At 37.5% G+C, this 26,919-nt stretch overlaps 1 protein-coding gene across 5 annotated transcripts in view; it reads right to left on the bottom strand.

Moving 5' to 3' along the window:
* KIF16B (kinesin family member 16B) overlaps positions 1 to 26,919 on the bottom strand; it is a 137,753-nt gene that overhangs the window by 66,262 nt on the left and 44,572 nt on the right. For all 5 annotated transcript variants that reach the window (XM_061989218.1, XM_061989220.1, XM_061989221.1 and 2 more), the window contains exons 13-17: positions 8,024 to 8,143; positions 7,446 to 7,497; positions 5,683 to 5,820; positions 2,153 to 2,235; positions 1,889 to 1,977 (exon numbers count right to left, since the gene is read on the bottom strand). In XM_061989218.1, coding sequence (XP_061845202.1) covers positions 1,889 to 1,977; positions 2,153 to 2,235; positions 5,683 to 5,820; positions 7,446 to 7,497; positions 8,024 to 8,143 — 482 coding nt within the window. The remainder of the gene's footprint in view (positions 1 to 1,888; positions 1,978 to 2,152; positions 2,236 to 5,682; positions 5,821 to 7,445; positions 7,498 to 8,023; positions 8,144 to 26,919) is intronic.

Raw genomic sequence — 26,919 nt, 5'->3', positions numbered from 1 at the left:
CTTTCTTATGTTTACAAATTAGTCAGGACAAAATATCTATTCCTGCAAGCCAGTTCACAAAGATTAATAGAATGCAGACTAGCAGGAGGATATCAATAATTAACAATAAATTTCAACAGTGGTCTCGTAAGCACAACCAAGAAAGGAAAATTAAAGTTACAAGAAGTGTTAGATGGGGAAAATGGCAGCGTTTCTAAAAACTGCTGCATGCCTTGATAATTTAATTACATTATTCATACTGTTTGATTTCCAGGAAAGAGAGGCAAGGTGTTTGAAGGACTGGTAAAGAAAAAAAAAAAAGTTATATTCCAAAAAAGATATCAAGGAAAAAGAAGAATTTGCTGACATCTACTCCATCCGAGGCAATCAAGTAGCTTCCTAGACTTTCTCCTTTACTTTTTTTTAAAGAAGGGTTACAGGAAAAACCCTCTCTGTGAGACATGGTTTGGCATTACTCAAGACAGGTATGAGCTCCTTGGGAAAAGAAATCATTCTTAAACCCACTTTCAACCAGGCCCTACCCATGCCATTATCTTTTGCTACAAATCTGAAAGACTAAAGGTGAGGCAATGCTGACACAATTTGTCCTACTCTTTGCTGACTGCAAAGTCAAGGTCAGTACTGTGCAGTATAATGTAATTATCAATAATAGTATTGCAGTAGAGTAACATTATTAGCCTGGAAAAGCCCACAGTAGCTCATCAAAAACCAGAGGTAACCAACAACAACCAGGAACTTTCCCCAGCCCACAGTAAGTATAACACTAGCAACTGTCACTAGAAGTTTTTAGATCAAATTATATGAAAAGCTGAAGAAATGGAAAATGCATATATATATATTTTTATCTTCTCTCTCATGTCTGTCTGAAAAAAAGATGTAATTTATCAGTAACTAGCTCACTGTCTTGAGATCTCTGTAGGTAGCTCAGCAGCAAAAGAGAAACAGTTGTATTTGAAGCAATGTTATTACTCATGCTCGTTGTACTTTAGATACTGTTTATTATTACCTGCCCAATCATTCTAAGTTCTAATGGATAAAGAGTAACCTCACTGTAAAACTCTGGAATAAAGCTGCACTACCCAAGTCTATAATTCAATTTACAGACAATTTTTCAAAAGCTCACAGGTGGTTAAAGTGCCTCATCTCACACTCAATTCAAAACACAGGCACCAGCTATTGAAAAAAAAAAAAATTAGAACAAAACACCATCAATTCTCTGTGAGTCACTTTAAGAAGACTGGTAAAAACATTTTTAAAAGAGCTTCTCTACAATAAGCAGTCTATGTCATTGTAACTGTATAATAAAACAGTTTTCCACATCCTAAATTGGCCACCTACTAGGAGGTATATAGGTAAGAACATAAGACATTCATTTCCCAGCCTTTTTATGCTTGTATTGGTATTATATGAACTCAAAGAACCCTTAATTTTCAGTTTACAAAGCATTTTTCTCAGGAAAAATAGTTAACTTGTAATTCTGAAGAAAACAAAAATGGAGTACTTGTCATGTCATTATTGTGCTGCACTGCCTAGGTTATAATGCAACTGTTGTCTCTCAGACTCCGGGTACAAGAATTTTGTTTTAGATCTGTCAGTGTGGCTGTTTGCTGGGGCAGTTACTCATGTTTAAGTATAAAAATCACAGGTAAAAGCAAGTTTCAAGCAGGGTGGAAGGTTCGTCAGTGTCCCTTCACCCCATTTTCTAGCATGGACTAATCCAAATAACATGTCTGAAAAGTTCTGGTTCCATTCACAAGCCCATTACTTTGCAAGCATATACTATTGACCTGAGAACAAAATATTTTCCATTACTGCCATTTGGAACGTTCAAACCACTAAAATGAAGAGTGGTTGCAATTTTAACAATGGCACTTTAGAATATACTTACCCTGGATTATAAAGCATAACTGCTGACAGGTTCTCACAAGATTTTGAAAGATCTGTCATAGACAAGCTGAAGGAAGACAGCAGCCCACTCTAACAACAGACCACAAAACAATTGTATTAGAGAAATATGGATGTGCTCTTGATGAAACATTAACTACAGGATGTGAAGCAAATAAAATGGTGTTCTACAACAGTCAAGACATATCTATATTAGTAAGAAAATTATGAAAAGGTTTGCATTTTCCACACACTGGTTTAATCTCACCTTTCTTTTCTCCCGTAGCTTAGCAGCCTCTTTGGGGTGGTTAAAGCGAAACATATTGGTTCTTCCAAGTAATATAACAGCACCTGATGAGAAAACACACACCACTCACTGACAACATTCTGTACCTGAAAATGCCATGTAATTTTTCAGACAGGCAATATGTAAGCAAAGACTTCCCTTAAGCAAGAAGAAAATTAAAATGCATTTTGACGATTCAAGTGTGTAACAGCACGTAGTCACACCTATGTTACCTGATGTAAACAGTTTATTCCTTCTTCCTTCTGCTTAAAAACAACAACCCACAACAAGTTCATACACACAAAGGTCAATCCTGTTCATACAGTTCAGTTAAAGAACAAATACAAATGGAGGAAGCAGTGGAAGCTTATGCTCCAACACGACCAATAAATACACTTTCCAACAGTGCTACCTTGGAGGTTACCAGGAGGTATCAAATGCAATGGGAATGTCCATCAATGCGACTAAAACCAAACGATTAGCCATCCACTACACGGACAGCTCCAGATCTCCATAATCTGTACTCTAGCTTACCTTTTTCTTCTTTATGTAGAAAAACACTGAAATTTATCAGAACAGTATTAGTTGACTTTTATAGCCAATAGTTATTTTCTGAGGGAAGAACCTTGAGTAATTCATATTGCTCAATGCACATCCATTAATGTATTTAATCAGTTGAGGTGCAAGTCACAATATCATTCTGGGCAATTCTTATATTTTAAAGACAATGGTACCAAGATTAAAACTTTGCTATTAAGAAGTATATGGTCAGCATTTATCTGTTAGTCAATGTGATGCATTTTTTAAAAGAAAAAGGACTCCATTACACTCACAATATGAAAAAAAACGCCCTTAGACTGCTTACTACAGACAAACTCTTACCATCCGAGAATGAAATGTTGTCCTTAATGCTCTTCTTAAAATTAGCATAATTAGGAATATCAACCCAAATAAGGCCATTCAGTCTTGGCAAATAAATAGCAAAAAGCACTAGAGTTATAACATTGCTTCTCAATATCTACACATCACCAGGGTTTTGTGACAATGAGGAGTTCTATGAAAATCCTTCAGTTACTTTCAAATGAATATTAAAAATAATTAATGGTAAACATTTTTAACCACATTACTAGGTGGAAGCCACTGAAATAAATTGATAGCTTAATAGTAAGCACATGACAGTGAAACCCAGACAATGGATTAGATGAAAACTTCTAGGTTTCTTTTAGTATGTCTCTGAACCCTTTGCTTTATATTTACTTACAGTAAGCAAAAATTCTTTTTCTCCTTGAATATTAAATGGCAAAGAAAAAGAGTTTGTCAAACACAGTGATAGTAGTAAGAAAGACAACAAAATAAAGCAAAAGAAGTTTTTATCCTTTATGGAGCTCTAATGTAGTAACTTCACAGGTTGACTCCAACATATCAGTGATCAAAGAGCACTGAAGGAAAAAAAAGAATGTTTGCTGAACATAATCAAGTATCTATGACCTACAGAGGCAATATTTTGGAACTATACACACACATCTATCTATAATTAAGACCTTACCAATTCTAAAAGTCATTTTTTTTGTTCAGAAGGGTTTGGGTTTTTTTGATTAACGAACTATAACCAGTGGGAGGTTACAGTAAGCACAGAAAGGTTGGCAGGTTGTTGGCCTAAAAACACTAAACTTTTCTACTTGAGGATAAATTGAAGGTAAAGGACAAATTCTCCTGACAACTATTTAATTCAGTTACCTCTAGAAATCCTAACATACATTTTTAACCATAAAAAATATTGCAGTAAGCTGAATTTAAACAAAAAAAAAGCCACACAAGCCAGAAATCACAAATGCTGGAAGTAATGTGAGGGAGGAAGTTGCAATTAATTAACATGCCTTCTTTTTTTTAAACTCCATGACAAGTCTAAAAATTTAACACATTTTCAAATGAACAGTTACTAATGATGAACGGAAACATTTAAATATATCAGCAGTTAATCAGCGTTACCTAAAGCCGATATTTCAGGAGGTTGGCACTTCATGCTGTGAGACTAAATGCTAACACAGCTAGGATACACAGATTGTGCATGAGTCATTAAACTAGTTATTTCATCAACTTTGCTCACCTGATGCCATAGCTGTCTTCTTTCTGTCAGACTCAATTTGGATACACAGGCTACAGGTCAGCTTATGCAGCTGTTTTTCACAACTTGGGAACTCAAAGGGACACTTTTCCCTGCTTTTGTATAGCTAGTTTCTTGAGACACATAGAAATTTGGGAGGAAAAAAGTCATGTTTGCACTCTTCGAAGCACAAAACCCAAGTTGTTATATACACTTCGAAGAGCGAAACAGCATCAAAACTTCTGCCTTCTTCTTAGGCACATCAAACTTTTACTGCCTTTGAAATGCAGTAGGGTAAAGATGAGTCACTGCAAATCAATTCTTGTTGTTTACAATGTTATTTGCCATTAATGTCTATGTTTTTACTGCTAACAATTTATCAATGGGATTTACTCAAACATAGGACTAAATCCACTGGGCATTCTTTTTCAGCCTAGTATCTTTAACAGAAAGAAGCACATATGCCTCTCATTTTTGCATGAAGAAATAGACACTTGACAAATCAACATCCCCTCTTTACATCAAAAATCTTTACTTTCTAAAAGCAGACTTTTCAAGCACTTGAGTTCACAAAAGATGCAAGACTTTCCTTGTTCAACAGTGCATTCTTCCTTTGTTAGTATAAGCTTACACTGAAAGCTTCTTTCCAGCAATGTAAACGGAGATTGTTTTTCAGCAGCTGAGCTGTGTCACAGTCTTACTGCTACACAGGTCTTCAGCTCACTGCTAAATGGGAATACATTCTAGGTGTTCCTAGCAGATAAAACGTTCCAAATCTCTGCTGCAGAACTCACCAGCCTACTTGTTAGCCAGTCCTTTCCAGGCCAACACAATGCACCTTTGTTCCCAGCTGTCCCAGCTGCATTCTCATTTCCAGTTTTTAAACCTTTTATATTAAAATCATAATTCTCCCCCTTTTTGTCATTTCCCTACAGCTGCAGTGAACAGCTACTCCAGCTGAATCTCCTGCTATACAAGAGGATTTGTCAGCAGTGTTAAGTAGGACTGGCCTGAAGCTTGGGGAGAGAGGCAAGGAGTATCTCTGACACTATTTTAGTCCTATGGAGACCAATATTCTTTCTCTTAATATTACAGCAACCTAAGCAGTCTGGCATGAAGTTCACTTTCTGTATAAATACTGAACGAAATCAAAGGGTAACTACCAAACCATACTCAGAATTATGAAGTGGTTTAAGTTAGTAAAGAATTATGTTTTCACCACATGGCAATTCTTTTGGCAGAACAAAAACTTCACGGCACTCCTGAAGGTTTTGGGCTGCAGTTGAGAAGACGTGGGACTAAAATTAATTAAACAGTGACTCCTTTATGTAAACACAGATTTTTTTCAGTGCTGTTCCAGAAGAAAATAAGTATGCTTTATCAAAAAAGATACCGTGCTGGGTAATACCTTGGTTTAGGTGTGTGGCCTCTGTAATCTGAATACCATTCACAGAACACTGTGCTCCATTCAGTGGTATTAGATTCACAGTACCATTGAGATTTTCAAAGATGCAATGCTCGCTTTCCAAATCAAGGCCATGAAGAACTAAACAGACAAAAAATACAACAGTGTCATTACTCTCTTAACAACAAGTAAGATTAGCACACTGATATCAATCTACTAAGAACATATCACACTACGTATTTGAGAGTATCATTCATCTGGACAATGTCTTTTTCTTCCTTCATCCCATCCTGCATGTCTTAAGCGTTGATGTTGTTTATTGTTTTACTGCAGTACAAAGAGAAGTGTTTTGAGTTGCTTGCTTTTTAAAGTTCTTTCCTCCTACGATTTAGCACCAGAGTAGCAAATACTTCCTGACAGCAAACAGAAAAACAAAATTTACACGGTTGTAGAGATAAGTTGGGCTTTTTTACCAGTTTCTAGGAAATAACAAAAGCTTCTTGACCTTAGAGCAACCTTGATTAAATCTAAAAAGACAGGATATAATGTGTGATTTTAAAGGATGGCTGAAATAAGGCCTTTTTCCATCAGTTACGCTACTTTCTGTCTACCTGTATTATTATCTCTACCTGTATTGCTCAATACCATAGAGCAATGCAAGTTTGCTAGTTTCACAAAACTTATGTAGAAATTTTAATTTAGGCATCATTTGAACTGGAGAAATACACCAAATTAAGTATCTGACTGTCAATCTGTCACCTCAAATATAAAGGATGCAGCTTTATTTAACAGTTTTCTGGAGCGTGCCCAGTGACAGGCACCAGAGCTGGGCAAGGATCTAGAAAACAAGTCTGATGAGGAGCAGCTGAGGAAACTGGGGTTGTTTAGCCTGGAAAAGAGGAGGCAAGGAGACTTTACTGCTCTCTACAACTACTTGAAAGGAGGCTGTAGTGAGGTGGGGCTCCGTCTGTTCTCCCAAGTAATAAATGATAGGATAAGAGGAAATGGCCTCAAGCTGTGCCAGGGGAGGTTTAGATTGGAGAGTAGGAAGAACCTTTTCACTGAGAAGGTTCTTAAGACATTGGCACAGGCTGCCCAGGGAGGTGGCGGAGTCACCATCCCTGGAGATATTCAGAAGACTAATAGCTGAGGTGCTGAGGGCCATGGTTTAGTGATGGGCTTCACAGCGTGAGGTTAGTGGTTGAACTTGATCTTAAAGGTGTTTTCTAACCAATATTGTTCTATGATTCTATGATATGTGATGAGGTAGTCCAGGGTAGTCCAGGTCTGGCAGTTAGTTGCTTTGATAACAAATGAGTAAGAAAATCAGTACAAGAAGCCTACTAACTTTTTACCAACTTCAAGAATTTTCTTCAATTCAAATTTTAAGACCAATGATGACTTTAGGTGTAACAATGTTGTCATTATACAAAGGTCAAGAGAATGACTGTGCAGTAATTTTGACAGGTACTGTATGAAAAAGGATGGTATTTTTACCTGACGCTATTTCAAAAGAGGAAAGAAATAAATTAATATCAAGTGTATGAATAAATTTTAAGCCCACAAGCTATTCTAGAAGTCATGCTCCTTGAAGCAAATCCCACATAATTCAGCTCTCAAGTTTTCTGAAACTTAAAATATGCAAGAGCATAGACAACTAACTGAAAAAGGGAGAAAAAAAAAAAGCAGGTTTGTTCACATACTGGGATGTTAGAACAAAGAAAAATGGTTGAAGAAAGAATGTAAAAAAAGATGAAATTCCATACCAATATCTTGTTCTGTCACAGCATCTTCTCTGCCAACATATGTTTGGCCTTCCTAATTAAGAGATAAGTACACATTATTTTCAGTTGAAATCTCTCTTCCTCCCCCATAAAGATATGTTATCCTTCCACTTTCTTAGAGTAACCTGAACAAAACAAATGTTTAAATGTACATTAAAAAAATATAATGAGGTGACCTTTTTAGAACGCTTTCACAGTCATTATTAGACAATATTATCAGCAAATTCAATTTTCAAATGCCTTTTGTAGAATCACCTCTGTAGTTTCGACACAACTAATTTGGATTACTGGTCAAGTTTTACAATGAGATGGACAAAACTCAATACATATGAGTAGGAATATTAACTACCTATCTGTCGTTAACCAGCCTACCATCAGGATAAATGCAAGTAGAAAATTAACAAATTGAACAAGCTGCAACCTCTTCAGAGCTTTTCTTAGTCTGCCAGAGAAATGTAATGAGCACTATATTTAGATAGCAAATTAATACTACAAATTGTCTACCAAAAAGAAAAATTACAAGGCATATAAAGGCTACAGAAACACAGATGTATATTTACCTTCAAGTGGTACAAGATGATACCAGTACTGAGCAGATCATCATCAATCCCAATGAGATGAGGCAGTTCAGAATCTAAGACAACACCTATCCCTTCTTTCCTCAGAGCCAAGGTTTGTTCCTGTAAAGGACAAAAGTCTATTTATTAGGATATGCAAGAAACACTGCTCATTCTTTTCCTTCCAAAGTAAGTTTAATGTAACATTCTCTGTAATACCACCACCAGAAAAAGAAAAAAAGGAAAAGCTGAGTTTCTTTTTCCCATTTTCAATGCAGCTGTTGTATTGCTGTTGAGCGTTCCAAGTTGCTGTTCAGGAAATTTGTGAAGGTGTTATTTGAAAGAAACCAGACAAACAGCTGAATAATACCAGATAAGGAAGATCAATCAAGAGCATAACAAAACAATGTTGTCTAAAACCAAGCTACTTACCACCTTGCATAATGCTAAGGAGAATCTGAAACTACTCAGAATTCAGTAAAGCAAAGGAACAAAAAAAATGAAAACTCTTTGGCAATCCTTGAAATAAATGGAACCTCACACAATAAAAACCTCACACATCTGAGAACTTGGTAAGCCTAAGCAGTTAAAACATCATCCCATGCAAGGGAAGCACTGACAACGGTACATAAATGTAGGAAGTATTTGCAGCATATAATCTCAATTCTTCAAAATTCCTTTGGGCCACATTGTACAGCTCCCTGCAGGACGGAGCACCACTCAGCACGATTACAAGTGGAACACTTGAACCTTGGACAAATTACCATGAGTGAGACTGATCAGATAGTCCATGCAATAAATGAGAAATTAATTACAGCATCAAAATAAGTTTTAGTATTTATGAAGTTCGCTTTTTTTTGAAATCAAATCCTATTGGCTTCTAGGCTTGGAAGATAATGGCAACATAAACTGTGAACACACACTACCTTTCAGAATAAATGCATTTTTCTACTCAAAATAGCCAAGCCCTTATGAGCCAAGGAAGACTGACAACCCAGGAATGAGAGGCAATGTCAGCAAGTATCGCTTCTGTGTATTATAAGCTGCTCACTTTTCTCCTGGTGCTAGTAAACACAGAAAATAGGGTTTCTGACAGCAGCGTAACTACTCCTTTTCCAAGTCATCAGTATACCTTCTCTAGAGCCAATCAAGACACCACTGCACTGTAAGGAAAAAAACCAGATAGATTGTCTGATGTATTTTCCCAAATACAGCAACTTTACAAATCTAAAAGAAGCAGATGCAGTATCTCATTTCCCTGCACAGTACAAAACACTGTCAATATTGGTACTGCTTAAAAAAAAGTATGGATTCATCTGAGGAAGACAAGATGATGACATAACATACAGAAGACACTTCAAAACAAAACCAGGATATCCCACTCTGGCATAAATGAATTAAGATGTTCTGCAGCATTCAGAAATAAAGAAAGAAGTTGTGATTCATGTTGCCCTGCAGCTCTCTGACATTCAGACTGCACTCAGCTATTATTTGGTATTATCAAACTGTCACCTTATAAAACAAAAAAATACAGCTTAAATCATTGCTCAAGTGAAAAAAATTCAGTCAAAAATACCTATCACTTATTAAATATTTATTGAGTAGCATCTACTGTTATACATAATTTATCACATTCCCATATGACGAGGTTAAAAACTTTAAACACTGAGGACTGGTGGCCGTTTAAACAACTGCTGGCACCTTCAGTCCAATGGAACTGATAAAATATTGAGAGTTGAATTTTTTTTTCCCCAGCTTAACAAAGCATTTGCCAACATCTCTGACTGAGGAAAAAATAGGCATCCCATGAGGCACAGAAATTACCACCGCGTAAGAAAAATATCTCACAAATAATTAAGAGTGAAGAAATAAAAATGATTCTTCAATGTCCCATCTTTTAATATTTAACGCATTTTCTATATTCAGAAATAAACCATGTATAATTGTGATTTTAAATACATGTGTCTTTATTCAGATCTGAAATTAAACAACACAAATTAACTGAGTTTCTAAACCCTTATTTTGTAAATTCACATGTAGAACTGATGGAAGCATTAGAATAAATGCAGTGGGCAGTGGCTGCGATCAACTATTCTTTTTCCTTAATACTTGCTGTAAATTAGCATTTATCTTCAGATATAATTTACTAAAACTCCTGAATCATAATCAGTTAACTAGAATAACTGCTAAACTTTCATCCCTTGGCTTAAAATTTAATTCCAGATTCAAAAGCTTCTGCAAGGATGTCTCCCAACACCAAATTGTACCCTTTTGCCCCAAACCAAAAATGATAAAAACCTCATCAACAGCACATCTTTATTACTCTGTTCTTCCACAGTGAGAGAAAGAGATGAAAAAAGCCAGGAAGAAGTAGCAGAACTGCCTCTCTTTCATCCCTGACAGTATAGGAAGGATGTTTCTCAAGGCAGACAGACCTCTTTTGAAATAAATTGAAGGTCTGTAAGCTATTATAAGGCAGAGAAATTATTAGGTTTAATCTGTTGATTCTCTTTCATTTGTGCAACGCAACTTTAAGAAGCTGTGAATTCATAAGTCAAATGATAAGAGCAGGAAAGGTGACTGTTCCTATTAAAAAAATACTAATTCAGAAAATTTATGAAAACCTCAAGGTACAGTTTAAGCAAGCTGAACGTACCACAAACATCTTAGCTTGAATTATCCTTGAACAGCAAAGTGTACACATACTCCCTCAGTATCTAAGATGCATTCATAAACTGTGGAAAATAAAGTAAGCCAAGTATTATTCACAAAGGAACACTCCAGTTAATATAAACGGCTACTGTGTAAGGAGAAAAAAAAAGGTTTTCTTCAGGAGCTTCTAGATCAAATGGACCCATTCGAAGAGCAGAAACTCTGAAAATAATTGTGAGACCTTACACAAGAAAATACTTCCCTTAGTCAAAGTTAAAATAAGATGATTGTGTATTTAAATGATGGTCTCTTTCAATTCAGCGCTGACTCCGCAGTCAGAAATATCCTGACATAGCAAACACTTCTGTGAGGTATAAAAGCTATTATGAAATCTCCTGCCTTTTACACTGACACACTAAGTTTGCTGTATTAACTGATGCAGTGGCATGTCCAAGCTCACCACTAAGACATGCTCTGGTAGTTTAAGAACAAAATTTGTGTGTAAAGTACTTATTTGAGCTGCAGAGTTCACGTTCATCATGTACAACTGCTCAGGATGAAGAACGTCTCTCAGATACATAGGATTTCTTCAAATGCACACACAAAAACGGAACCACACAAGTTTTCTTCTCTAGCCAACTGAGAAAGTAAGCCTAAAAGATGTTTTTAACATTCCTTGACCAATCTACCAGTGAATGAAACATATGCTGCCAACTATCCCAGCACTTCGTTAAGAGTACATGTAATTAGTTCACCATCCTTTCAAGGAATCGAACCTCTTGGAGAAGTTCAATTTCTGTTCCCCTTTCCAATGCAAAACTTCAATTCTCTCATTTAAATATTGAACAGTTAGCTGCTGTCACACAGTCCTGAGAATACTGTGCAGACACTTTCAGTAAAACATGACAATTTACTTAGCCACTGTAATGTTCAGATATCTACATTTAAATTATGCAAAAAAACCCTGCGTAATACCAAATTAAAGAAATTATGGGTAAAACTTTGCAACTGCAAAAGTCTTTGCATTAATATTTAACCAGACTACACTAGAGCAGATTCTTATGCTAACAGGTACTTTGGGTGCATTTGATTTCACTGAAAATATGCTATTATATCCTGAGTTCACAAAAATGTCTGAAGATACTCAGTGGCTCGGCACTAACATTAAGCTCTCAATAAAATATATAGATGGAAACTATACACAAGGGAAGTTCTTAATTCTGTTGCATGCTGCTCAGAATTCAAAGGCACCTGAAAATGTCAATTTCCAAATCCAGCAGATGCAAGGCATTAAAGAGGCTATGCAAACAGAGAGAATAAAAAATATGGATGAAGCAGCCTCAGCTGGTCACTCCATAATCAAGGTGGGTGAAACCTCAGGACTTCACTCACTGAAGCCAGAAATTTATATATTCTCCATCTCAGAATGGTAAAAGATCAGGTGACTTTCCATTGCTGAGCCTTGGACAAATCCAATAGTGCTGAGGGTCTCACTACTGAATTACAACAAAAAAGTCATGCCTATCCCAGGCAACCCAGTTCATGTATATGTACTCTTAAGAGAGCTACAATACTTTCATTCCCAGAGTTAAACCTTTCAAAAAGGGGGAAATGAAGAGTAACTGCATGGCAAGACCATGATGAATTGTAAAAAACCTGAGCAGAGGAATTCCCAAACAAGCAGAGCTCACTTGCTGGTTCTTATATGAGAGAGTAGAAAAGAAAACTATTCAGCAGTTCTAAACGAAAAAGTAAGCCCTTATGAAACTGAGGGACACTGCAAATGTCAATAACATACATCGGCGCAAGAAATTGACTGAAGAAATGGTGAGAAAAGGCAAGGACGTACTTGTGGACAAAGACATGGGGTATACGCTGCCTCTGAGGTTCCATCATTCCAAGAACCACAGACACCGAAAGCCTAGGAAGTTTTCTGGGAAAGGATTGTTATCCAATTGTCCTATTTTATATTCCAAAACAGAGTACTGTTGAAGAAACGCCACTTCACCCATGGAGGTATTTCATCTGAGCCAGTACAATCTTTCTCTTACAAGTGCATAAAGGACAAGAATGGTTGAGGTTTGACTTTAAACCAGATTTCTTCGTATCTTAATGTATATTATCAGTAAACATACCTTAGAATTTTATGTTACCAATAAAAATTCTCAGTCTCTTTAGATTCCTAATTGTTACACCTAAAACTAGTGCGGCAGTGAATTCTTTAGATACTATGCATAAAAATCAACACAAGGAAACAGTGCTCCTTCACATTTACTGCTTCTTTGATACAATGAATTGCTTTTATACCCTAAATATATTATCCAATAACCAGGAACTCAGACCAACAAAGTATTATCTTGTTATCGTATGCATCATGTGCGTGCCACAGAAGTCTAATTTGTCTTTAGTTACAAAATTTTCCAGATATATCACTGGGATATGTGATGTCTTTATTATTTCTATATCAACCTGCATACAGTTGTGCATTTATGCACTTACCTATATTAATCAAATATTCTTGTAAAAAATCAAATCTTTTAGTGTACATGAAAAAAGACTGTTTACTAAAGTGTTTCTCCTCTGTTTTTCTTTTTAAACAGGGGAATATTTAGCCTACTTAAATAAGACAGATGATCCTCCAGCATGCAACTCTCTTTATATAAGCTTTAAAAATGTTGTTTACAAATATATTAAATTCCATATGGCACTGGTACACAAAAACTGTCCCTTCATTAAAACATCTCTCTAACTTTGGTCTTGGAGTTCAGCTTGCATGCAACTCTCTCTGACTGTACTTGCTAAAGTCTCAAGTCTGATGCAAAACTCACCAAGTATTAGTATTGCATATTCTTTGGTGTTTGAGCAAATGCCTGCAAAACAGCAACCTGTTAGGAAGTCAGAAGTCCAGATAAGAGCTTTGACAAAAGTCCATCCTGTAAATTCAACTATGCAACAAACTCGCTACCCTTGTACAAAACAGCTGTAGACCAGTGCCAACTTCCATCTCCACCTTATTTCTTTCCTTGTCTAAGTACAGAATTTCTAACTGTTATTTTACACTCAAAGCTTATTCCTGTTATTTGGATGGTAGAGTTTTAATGTTTGGAAAGGTTTTTAAATCCTGCTATCTTTAATCCATTAAGAGGAATACACTGCAGATAGACTTCTGGTTCTATTTACAGAAATTATCTGAAATAAAAGTGCTACATAAACAGATGGGCTACTACCATGAATTTTCAACTGCATCGCATACTAATTATTGCATTTATGAAGAAGACACAGCCAACTATTTAAGTTGCACTCACAATATTAAGAGGCTACCATACTAAAAATTCAGTAAAGTTGTCAATAAGCCCACAAAACACACAAGAGCTTACTTGATTAGTTCTTTCATTTAAGCAAAATTTCGGGAAGTTTACACCTGCTTAAAATGCCAGCAATGTTTCTCCTGAGGGAAAAGAAACATAAGTGACCTCCTATGTTGCCTGGTACAGTTCCCAAATACCATAATAAATCATTGTAATAGATTACACTCAAGCTCTCATCTGTTACTTGTGTAGTATGCATCACTATTGGCATTCAGCTGAAATAATTATTTCCCTTCTCCGGCACTTACTCATTGATATAGTTACTGATGGCAGCGGAATCTACTCTCCTTACTGTGGTTGTATCAGGCCAAACTCCAAGGATATCATTTCACACGACTGGGCTCACCACACTCTGACATTTAACACATTCTATCTCAAGGTCATCTTCCTTGACCTTGATGACTTACACATCGTGTTCACGATGTATATGTCATTTCACCAGCACCACTTACAATGGCACCCCTATTTTCCACTCACTGCACAAAACATTCATCTGATCCTTTCCAGATTCATCTTCCATGCAGGTGTACTATCTCATGATAGTAAAGGCTCATGTCATCCACCTCCCTTTCCATGGTGTATTATTAGTCCTGATGCTTTTGCACTGCTAATAATTTGCTATCAATCATCCTTCTATCATTCCAATCCTTAGGGTTATATTGTTCTCTGTGAGACGCTCTGCTAGACAAATTACATCACCTAGACCAGCAGACTTCACCAGTTAACACACCTAAAGAAATCATTAAACACGATCAAGCCCAAAAATGAGCTCCAGCATCATCTCCCCCAAAAGAACACTACTACCAATTTCCCTCCTCTCCTAGTATCACCACTTCCATCACATTCTCTGTATAATCATTTTCATTTTATTTAAACTCTAAGTTCAACACTACCTAAAGAAGGAAATAGTTCCCTACGTGCCCCAGAGTCAAATGCTTTACTGACATACAGAGACAAGAATCAGTCCTATGGTTGTTTTGAGATGGGATCATTGTCGGACAGAACCAGACCCAGCACAAACTCAACAGACAAACCAGGACCAGCTAGCTCTAGAAACAATCACAGACTATGGAAAGCCTTCTAAATATGAGTTATATAGCAAATGACTATTTAAAAAACAAGATATTTAGAGGGAAGAAGGAGGCCATGATCGCTGCAGTTTTTAAAAAACATACAGCAGAAATAAATACACCATTTTAAAGAAGTCTTCACAATAAACACATTACTTACCATTAAAGTCCACTAGTCCAGTAAATACAAGCCATTCAGGAGGTAGTGTTAGTCAGTGTTTTGAGTCCCTCCAAAATTTACTTTGGCACAGTAAATGTAGATCAGAGTGGCAGTTCTGAATTTAACATTTGCATTTAGTTTTGAACATTTAGTTTTGCTAGGTAGTATTTTAACAGACTATTTCTTCTTCATTTCATTTTGAGAATGGTTTATAATTACTTTCCTGGTAATTGACAAAGGTATAACCATTTTTTTTCCCAGAAATAATGTCCTAGGTTTTACTAGGTCAGCAACAGCAAATATGAGTTGTTACTTGTGTGAAGGTTTTAATGCAAAGTAAAGGGCTATTAAAAGGTCAGAAATCATGGCAAAAAATATTCTCTTTGACCTTGAGGCACATATTTGAGGATGCTACAAAAAGACAGAATAAAGTGTCTTGTCCCAACTTTAGGCTCAGACAGGCAAAAGGATCACGCAGAGGTTCACCTACTCTCCCCCCAACTCAGCCTGTGGCAGGACAGGGAAAAAGTCCTGAGGGCCTCACTGAGACTCCCGAGGACAAAGGGCTCCCTCACCAATTACAGTCCCGTGCAAAACAGACTGGACTGATCAACTCAGGGAATTAAATGAAACTACTTTAATTTCCCAACAATAATAAAAGGAAGCAAAACAGAGTGGCATGACAATGAAGAGTACAACCAGCCCTTCCCGCCCACCTTCTCCCACCTCTCCCGTTTCCCCACCCTCACACACCCGATCCCAGTGTCTCCACCTCCTTCCCCTCAGTGGCGCACAGGGCGGGAAAATGGAGGTTGCGGTCAGTCCCTCACCAATGATTCCTGCCGGACTTTTCTCCTCAAGGGAGGACTTCTTGCCATTCCTCCTGCTTCAGAGCAGGTCTCACACACATCAAACAGCCCTGTATGAACCTCTCTGATGTGGATTCATCCCGAGGGCTGAAGCTCCTCAACATCTCTCGTGCAGGTCTCTCCTGGCCAGTGCTTCATGGCCGTCTCTCCACATAGCTGCCACCGCGCCTCTGCAGTGGGGTCCTCCTGGAGCTGTGGGCAGGTTTCTGTCCTGCCATTGCCCTCTGTGGTGGCAGGGCACAGCCACCACCTCACTGCAGGCTGCAGAGGGGTCCAGGGTAGGGTATACCTCCTCCCCTCCCTCACCCAGTGAGCTGGGTCTGCTGGTCACCTCCATCTTGTCTCACTCCTTCCACTTCCTCCTCCCGCTGTGGAGTTCCTCTTCTCAAACAGTGGTTGTGGAGGCACCAGATCGGCCTGGCTGGGCCAGAGGTGGGTCTGACTCAGAGCCAGGGAAGTCTCAAGAACTTACAGGGGCAGCAGTGCAGCCCCCTCACCCCATTACCAAGCAAAAAAGCAGCTCCACTGAAACTCAACACAGGTTTGGTTTAATTAACAATTATCAGTTTGATTTTGTGTACCCAAAGCCTGAAATAGTTGCTGCTTTAAGCTGGCACAAATGGCACTAGTAACTGGTTGTACGCCACGATGTGAGGATTGCTCATACTCCTTTCTTGTAAACTTGGTCAATTCAGTTGGGGAAATTAAACTTTCCTTACCAACTATACACATTTTTCTTTATTTCAAATTACAGTGAAATAAACCCTATCTAAAAACAACCTCAAATTCTATTAAATAGCATACAAGATAGATATATGTACGTATCAATAAAAACTGAATACATATACATAGTATACCATCAATTGACTTAAGTTCTCTGAATTGCAACATTTACAGTATGATTGAAAGACAGGAGAAGATATATGGAAAATGCCTCTGCCCTTTAATTACATTTAATGAAGTTATAGTTTATTTCATCATTTTAACAATGAAATAAAAACTAACAAGCCACTGCAATTCGCAATAGGACAATATAGTAATTTAACTGCTTTCAAGAACAGCACAGAGACACCAAATGCTTGAACTGTAATAATATTAAAAGGACCTCAATTTTCATCAGAAACAAAAACGAATTACACATATAGATGCCAAAAAAGACCAGAGCACCCATTTAAAAAAAAAAAAAAAGCAGTAGGTCAAACGAAGAGGATCAACACACATAAAATAAGGGGAAAGTACAAGACTACAAGAGTCTAATTCCTAAAATATAGTTGGAAGAAACAGGTACCGTTTGTATCAAATGGAAGTGTCCTTTTAAAAATAATTATATAAAACCAAGCTGTATTGAGAAATCTATAACCTGGGATCAATCTCTGGCACCTAGGCCAAAATGAATATAATATTTGATTAAAATAAAAGCAATTCAAAACTTAAAATATTTCACAGCCAAGACAGACATTCCAAATATTGACTGAAGGGTAAAGCTCCAGTCACTTTTTTGGTAAGTCCAACTACAACTGAATGGAAAAACAAATCAGCAGGGAGGAATCTCTTGCACTGCATGTAATCTAGACTACAGTATATGATGGCATGCTTGGCAGATTGCAGGTTTGCCAGACTTGAGTATTTTTAAAATGTAGAGCCCATTTATCCAACGAGAGAGTAAACTAGCACAGCTTTGCCAAACACTACCATCCTGTAAAGATGCAAACACACTGTATCTTTAGGAAGAAAACACAAAGCAATCTACTCAAACTTCCTGAATCAGTCACTGACCTTTGCACCCTGCTGATGGATCTGAAGCCAAACTTGGATAGCTGTCATCTTTTTACATTCCCAGAAAAACCTCCTGGGGACTACTTTTTGCCAGGTAATACAAAATAATTAAAAAAGAAAGTCATGTTCACCAAAGGAGGTATGACATTTGTTATATTTACATACTGTAAGAAAGGAGGAAAGTTTTTCTTCTTCAGTGACAAAGCTTTATGTTATTTTTATAACCTTACTGAGATTTGGAAACTTAAGTGTATAAATACTGTGTATCGTGGCAGCCTTGCCTCCCACCTGAATTCTCACAGACTCCTAACAAGTACTACTGCACCTCAAAAGTAGAGATCTAGTAGAGCTAACTCATCTCACTATCTACATGGACTCAAAATAAAAGATCAGTGCACTACTGATGGAGTACAATGTAGCACTTTTCAATGATGTATAATGACTGGCAAGTAAATATCACCAACCACAACACAGAGAGGGTAAATTCACTCTTTCAATCCAAAGCCTTTGAGGCAAGCAACACTAAGAGTTTTATAACTTCAAAAATTAAATAAGACCTCATAATGGGTCTAATTTTAACTATTTCAATAAACCACAGACTGTTAGAAATCTTCATTTCAATGCTTCATTAACATAAACTCTCAGGAGTACCTTAACAGTATCTTTTAATATGCTGCCAACCAGGACTATATGACATTGAGGTCAAGTTCAATGTAATGTGTACAATGTCTTTTCCTAATAAAAATGAGTTGACAGGTGGATTAAGACCAAAAAGATCACCAGTAAACAAAAGCTTATACTGAATACTACTTATTGAGTTCAGGACAAACTTTCATATTGTTTTACCAAAAGCCAATACAAATCTATGGTATTACACATTTAAACATGGGGAGTTTCACAGAAAAAACTTTCATATTTCCTATCTAAAGTAACTTATACTCAGACAAAACTACAAAGATTTAAACATAAAATCAGATATAGCCAAATTCTCTCCCAGGCATATTTCAATTAAGTGCCTTAATGAGTGTCTTAAATTCAGCTAATCAATTTAAGTCTTAAGAGACTGGCAACTTTCAAGGAAAACTGCCAAAAGAAAATTCCTCAGGAGAAATCCTCTCACATTTCCCTGAGTTAGGGATACAATAAGATACAATTTCCCTAGGTTAAAGGAATTGTTAACCTTAAAATCCTCCTTTGCCTTTCTGCTCTGCTCCCTAGATATGACCCTAACTCTGAAATCAGACATGGTCCATCAGACCATGGCCTCCTTCCCTCCACATCTCAGAACTCCATGTTGGATTTTGTAGCCATCTCTCCGTTGACTAAAACCAGAGTAAGAAATAATGAGAGACTACAATGTAATCACGTAATTAAAGACTGTGTAAACAGAGGCAAATGGCAGGGGGATTACTGTAATTCAGCTGAGCATTTCAAACATCTACACTTCAGGCAGCTAAAAGTGTGACTTTGTATTTGCCACGTTAGCAGTTACATTTCTCAATGAAGAAAGTTCTCAGTACATACATGAAGTAAGTTGGTATATGCAACCAAAAAACAAACAGATCTCTGCTTTCGTGTAGGAGTCAATTAACAACTCAAACAACAAACCCCAAAATTACACATTCCTTTAAATGCCATAATTCTTGTTATGGGATAGTCACTCTGCCTGACTATATTGTAAGATTCAGAGTGTCCCTGCAACATGCAATCAGTAAATAAATTAATACTGCAGAGCAATTGCCATATCAATATTCCAAACCCCAGATTTCTCAAGAGTTCCCATTAAAAAGTCGTCACCATAGAAGCAAAAATAACAAGTGAATCCCACTTGAAAAAAGAAAACAATCCCCAATAATTAAATGAACACACACACCACTAAAGACATGTGATTCCTTCATCCACATAATCCACAATTAGATATCCTTACCTTGAAAAAATAAAAGCTTCTGGACAGCTTATCTTGATCCTTAGAGCCATCAGGCTTCCCATGATTACTAGAGTGTGGGATTTTGAACTGTTTCCCTTGACTAGAAATTCTTCTCCGAACATCCCCACATTCAACAGAAAACACGAGAGACCAGTCATTGCTTTTTCAAAACATTAAAGATGGTATTTTCTTGAGTTATATCAGCACATTACTTGGTCTACCACCACTTTGCCAAATCCTCATGCTGACCATGCCACTATCCAACTGAAATTAGAATTCTGCTACTGTAGCCTGAGCACAGGACTGGAAATCAAAAATGATGGAAAGAAGCTTCTAAGGGCAGGTTATAAACCAATTCCACTCCTTACAGCACCAGACTGCTTCTTCACGTAGTTAGGGTCCAAGTACCTTTGGACTGCTACAGAACAGAAGCTGAAAGACTGTTCTTTACATCTTGAAATGTAACATCTCCAGATTTGTTTTAAAAAAACACATTCAGTAAAAATCCTTGAGCAATGGTTTGTCCAAATGCTGCAAATCAGACTCTTAAAGAAATCACCTGTAAATATTTAATAAAAAGCTCTATAGAAATTAACATTTTTAAGATGAGTAAGTCTTTAGCCAGTCTGTTGTGGATTAGTTGGTCTTAATTATGTCTTCTGGAGTTACTTAAGGGCAAAATCTCCAGACATAGAAGCAGTTTTATTCATGGATGAACTATTACTAGGTCAAAAACTTAGCAAAAATGCAAATCTTTGGCTGAAAACGCTCCTGCAACACAGTGAGACTTCTTTCATGCAGAAGGAAATTGTGCTGGGGAAAAGAAAAAAAACCTACTACCTCACAGCATTCTGTTTAAAACCCTGTGTTTTCAAGGTATTCATACAGCCAAATCCAACTGAAAACAAATGGGAATTGGGCACCTTCAAGCACTAACTGATACTTCAATACCAAAAATAGGGATAACACTGGCATATTACCCTCCAACAAATAAAACTGAACCTTCACTCTCTTTAACAAGACTCTATTGGATGAGTCAATCACTGCTGACAAGATTTTTTAGTTCCTTCTGGGAAGACTGGAATGGAAAGAGAAGGATATTAAGTTACATTAGATTGTCAGGGCTCAGTATTGTCTATACAATACATCTCAATAACATCCTCACACTCAGTGAGGAAAATATATGTGTACCAGGAAAAAAAAAGCCTGCATAATAAAGCAATCTTGTTATGGACAAACTAGAAAAATCTACAACAGTGTCAGAAAAATGATTTGGAAACGACACAGGTATGTTCCCAGAGATTTTGACGTTTGCATACACTATCCAGACTATACACTGAAGAGATGGAAGAGACTCCTTACTTCCAAATGCTACAGTGCCTCCTGGGAGAGGGGCGGACATCTCAACAGTTCTTCAGATAAATAGCATATGCACAGTTATCCTGCCAATATTAGGAAATATTGGAAATCTATGCCAGGAAACATCAGAAATGTCAGCATTTCCAAAGTTTAGAATTTAAAAAGACTTCTTTCTGAATGCATAATGTTAGTCAATGAACTACAAGAGGGACAAAGAATTTCCGCTGCAAAGTATGAGAAAACACTGTATGGAGGAAAGGAACAAGATGTAGGAGAGGAGAAACTGAGACTTCATAAATTGTGAAGTCTGGTTTGGGTTTACTAGGAATAATTCCTTAAAAGACGAAGAGAGCAGAGCTGACTTCACTTGGTTATGTTTCGGATGGGAACCAGTTCCATGGACACCCTTCTTGCTCTGCACGCTGGCTCCCTTACAAAATACTTATCACAATGAGATCAGCCAAGACAAAACACTGAGCAGCAGCTGAAAAATTCAATTGTGCCTAATTGTGATTGACAAGATGATTCCAGGGTAAAAAAAAAACATCTGTTCCAAGAAAACAACTTTGAAATATCTGAGAGTCCCATTAAAGTGACAGCTTACACATTAACTAGGAAAAACGCGTTTGTTTTGTGTTCTATCAGTGAAGCTGCATCTCTTCTTAGTGAGGATCTGTTAAATGAGTTGGGGTTTTTTTGGATTCTGTAAAGTGGCAAGTGCAGTATCCAATTTCTACCCTATCTGTTTCTGTGTTCAGCTTAACACAGGTATGGTTTCTGGGGTAACAAAACACATTTTGAGTCACCAGCCACAAAGTATTAGGTGGTATTTGGGAGGCAAGGGAAGAGACCAGGAAATATGGAACACACCAGCTGTGAGGTTTATGTTTTATCATCTGTGGACATACCAAAGCTGCTTTTTGTACTATCTTAGGACTTCACTAAAATCCTTTTGAAAATTAAAAAATGTGCTCTTCCTATATAAGCAATAAATTATTTCTACAACCATAATTATGAAAGGGGCTATCGATCCCCTCACACACATGTACGTCAGATGGGGCACAAACTCCTACCACGTCTTCTCCTTTTGGTCAATGGGACAAATAAACACCACCATTCTGCTGCTGCCAAAGTCAGTGTCAGTACTATTGAAACTAAACTTTTAGTACAAATAAAACACTTTAGTCTTCTGAAGGGAAGATACCTCTACTATCCAAAGCCACAATGAAAACCACAACTGAGAAGAAACTTCCCAACCAGATTTTTCCCCTGTCTCCCAGACCATCAGACCACCAGACCACATCACTCTCATCAACCCAGAAAAGCCATTAAATGCTCTGCAACAACCAAAATCAGAAAACTGTAGTTTTGTTTTGAACACCTTACTGTGAAAGTGCAGGTGCTCCAGAGCAGCAGCCCACACAGGCATCCACATCTCCCTTAAATGACCGTCAATTAAAAAGGCAGACGCAGAATGCAGAACTGCTTAAATGAGCAACTGCTAAGATAGTGAAGCTAAAATGATCGAAAAATTAATGATGCTTTTCCTTTAAAGAGTAAAGGAATTACAGGAGCAGCTCTTAGTCTCCTAAGGCCAGCTCATCTTTTCCATTTTTCATTGCTTCTTTCTCCCCCTCAGGATCAGTTGCCACATGTTCATTGCTGACATGCTGACTACTAAGACACAGAAACCCTATTATTGTTGTGGCACCCTAAAGCACCACTCTACCTCATGTGTTGCAAGGATTTCCATCTGAAGCCTTGGCAGATTCCAAGTAGTTTTTTACTGGAAGTGCAGCCTTCATCCCTGGAATTACAAGGACAAACTTAACAAGTTAAAATGCCTGCTCCTTGACACTTTAGACTTCGTACAGACAGAACTACTACTGACATCTGAGAAAAATTCCTTGAATAGAACTGCAGGGTTTGGCTAATTGTAAGTAGACATGCCTGTCTGGCTGCTCAAGCTTCCCGGACACTAGCCTGTAAAATTCTGTTTTCCAGTAGCTTATAAAACTTAAACCATCAAAGCTGCCATTTTCCATGCTGGAGAATCTGCTGCAGGCTGGTTTCTGCCCCTACTAGCTTGGGCCTAAAGGAAAGCTATTCTTCTGTTTCAAAAAATGTGGCACACAGAGCATTTTGCTATGTCTCAAGTGGAGCAGGCTTTGTCTCTTCACAGCTTCCTATGTGTGACCACACTGAGCATACATAGTCTTAAAATAAAAATAAGCCTTTGCATTGCAGCACTGACATTCAGGGTAGAGAACAAGACTTCTCTTGCCATTAGAGATCCTTCCTAGCGTGAGGTACTATACCTTCCAGCTAAGAGACAGCAACTCTGCCCACGATGTCCTTCATGCTGGTATGTAAAAGGGGGAAAGGGCCTGGCTGGAAGAGAAATAGGCTATCTTAACTCATCTTCTCCTCCCATATGCATTACAATACAGTCTTTAATTACATGATTATATATTTTCTCCAGGACCTGTGAATAATTCATTGCATAGACTGTACTCTGGGAATGAATCAAGAGAATGCAGTCAACTAGACTATTATCTACAGGATTCCTACCTCATTTGTTGCTAAAGCTGGATGATGAGCAAGTCATGGAATGGTAGAGGAAGAAAAATAGTCTCTTAGCTAATACATTTATTCATTTTAAAAGATATTTTGGGTTTTCTGTGTTTCTTGGGGGATAGGAGAATTAGGAAGTGTTTCACTTAGCTAGACTTCTGTTTTGCTTATTATTTTCCTAGAAATTCATCTCTACTTCTGTAGAGATTAATCTAAAATAATAGATTATCTGAAATCTTTTTATTCCTTCCTCAGGGTCAACATGCAACCCTTGCTATTGTAAGAAATCGGAAGAAAGAAGTAGGACTATGCATACCAGCAAGCAACAACTACCAAGGAGAAAAAACAGACTTCAGCACTAGCAAGACACTAACAAAGTATTTTGCAGAGGAAGATGCACAGGCTTGGTTGCTGGCACATTCCTGTCCCTCACAGTCCAGCTACTGATGTACAGAGTGAATATACCTGAATGAGACATGCAGCAGTCAGAAACTGGACCTGTGGTTTCCTCTGTTCAGGAACACAGTCTGATCGCAACAGCAGCACATTTGTGCTGCCACTTGTGTTTAACACATCTCTGAGTAGATTTCATGAAAAATATCATCTCTATAGTTGGGGAGAGCAAAGAAAAGCATGTCACTACTGCAATATGGCTGTACAAATCAAGGATATGCTCAGTTGCCACTTAGGGCATTGTCAGGTGCACAACAGTACCGTGTACTCAAAGGTATCACCATCGTGCAGTAACAACCTCCTAAATAAACTGCTTTAAAACACTAGCAGAATGAAATGCTTCCAGCATTCATATCGAATACACACTGACATTAGAAACAGTTCCTTTGTGAGGGACTCAAGATAAATTTATGTCTTTCATCAAAAATGTTAATGTTGGAATGCTTCTTTACTCTCCCATAATGAGTCCAATGAGAAATTTCCATTCTGTCTTTTCTCCTCCTCATCACTTCTCTGCTGATCCTTTAGAAGAAACAGCTTTTAGGGTATATTTCTTCTTCTTTCTTCAGGCTAAATCAGGAGATTCCACTGCTTTCAATTTAGCTCCCCTTCCTGCCACAAGAAAATTAATAGAAAAGCAGACCAAATGCCCAGAAGGAATTGTTGAACAAGTGGCATCTGAGCCGTAGAAAGGATTTCAAAAGCAACTCACTCTGTCTGACTCTCTCATTTGAAAACCGCCTACAAGCCCTAGGGATGGATTAAAGCTAAGCACGGCCTGGATAATCTACAAATGCAGGGCCTCAGTTGTAAGGAGGACAGCAGCAAAATACTTGGGAGTGTGGTTATTCCTAGAAACCGGAGGGCCTCCTTTGGAATGCACAGCCTGAATCAACCACCCTATTCAACCCTGTCTTAATCCATGGGTGGTGAGCTCAGAAATGGCAGCCCCTGACTGTGCTTCTCTGATGGTCCAGGTGGTTTCAAGTGGGAAAAACAGTTTTAAATTGAAATAGAAAACAATCAGTAGCATTAGGCATCTCTTGATAGCAACTTTCTAGCAGAGACTGCAAGTTAAAAATGGTCAGTTCACTGCAGAGGCATCACAAGCAACCAAAGAGGCTGCAAGAGAGAAAGGAGGTTTCTTAATAAAATGAACACAGGTGGCAGACAGACTTAAAATCAGACATCTATTTCTTTCAAAATCTACTTTTGACTGCTGCACTCAGAGTTCCCCAGGTGGTTAGGAACCTTTCAATAGTGTTTCTATTAGAAAAAAAGCTACAGTAGATCAGTAGCACCAGTTCCCAATTTAGGTTTCTTTCTTCCACCTCTGACAACAGCAAGCCAACGCTAAGAATGGACAAAGCACTGAAAAAAATCATTAGTGAGTGAGGAGCAATGGGAGCTGCTCTCCTCAAGAAAAAGAGAAGTTTGTTGGGTTGCTTTTGTAAAAAATTCTCTCACTGTATTTTCATTCTTCTCAGCTTGCATGGACCTAGGCATACTTACTAGACTGATGCAACGCAGAAGACGAGGTAAAGTAACAATCATCATCTAATGATGGCATCAGTTCAGTAATATAGTATGACAAAACAATGGCTATTTAAGGCAAAACAAATCATGTTTTGATGTGCTCTGTCCAAACTCAAATTCTAAAGCAGAAATCTATGTGCTGGACAATGGCATCAAGATCCTGGAATGAAAATGCATTCACTTGAACTTAATAACCCAAAAAAAAAAGAAGAGGAGGAGGGGTAGTATGAAGATAGAATGTTATTTTTTCATGTCTCTGATTCTGAACCAACTCTCAACAAACGAACAAAAAGTCCATCTGCAAAGGCTTTGGAGGAGAGCTTTGTGACATTTAGTAACAACAATTTATTCCAACTTTAAATCTTCTGACCAGAACAGATGATTTTTATGGACTATAACCATTTCCAGTAACTGTTACATTTGGGAAATAAATAAATAAAGTGCCAGACCAGGTATAGAAAAACTCTCATCAAACCAAGAGTTAAACTAGACATTATTTGTCATCACTGAGGAGGCAGGAGTTGGGGGAAAATATTGCATGAGGATTGAGCACAGTGAGTACTCCCTTGTTATCAGACAACTTTCTCAAAAAAAAAAAAAAAAGATGGAAAAAACCCAATAAACTTATTAAATTTTCATGTACTGAAATTCAATTTTAAATCTACAGAAGTGATTAATGAAGAGAAAAATGTTAAAAGAAACAGTTATAAATAGAAGCCGCATTTCATTGCCACTGGCTTTTCAACTACAAGATCCATTAAAAGAGAAAGCAAACAGCAGAAGTGATGTAGTGAAAGATCTGTGTGCCCAAAAGCCTGTTTGCTTTCTCAACTATTTTACCTGATCAAATAAAAGATACTACCTCTCCCAGAAACTTCTTTTAGGTCCCTAAAGTATCAGAGTTACAGCAATGCTAAGAAAAGAAATATATTTGAAAAGCTCTAGCTAAAGTAATTAGTCAAACATTTTAGATCTGCAATCATTTGAAAAAGAGCTGAAAAATGTACTGAGAAATCATTGGAATAATTCTGAATGTACATAATCCCATGGCAGTGCATTCCATGTGTGAATTGTTGTTCGGAAGCACTTCTGTCAAAACAGTTACTCAGGTTCTTCAGGACTTGCTCCTGAACCAACGTTCTGGCATTCTCATAA

Source organism: Colius striatus, chromosome 2 (assembly GCF_028858725.1).
Source record: "Colius striatus isolate bColStr4 chromosome 2, bColStr4.1.hap1, whole genome shotgun sequence".
NCBI lineage: Eukaryota > Metazoa > Chordata > Aves > Coliiformes > Coliidae > Colius > Colius striatus.
The sequence above is the reverse complement of the archived record's forward strand: the minus strand, read 5'-3'. Positions and strand labels throughout refer to the sequence as shown.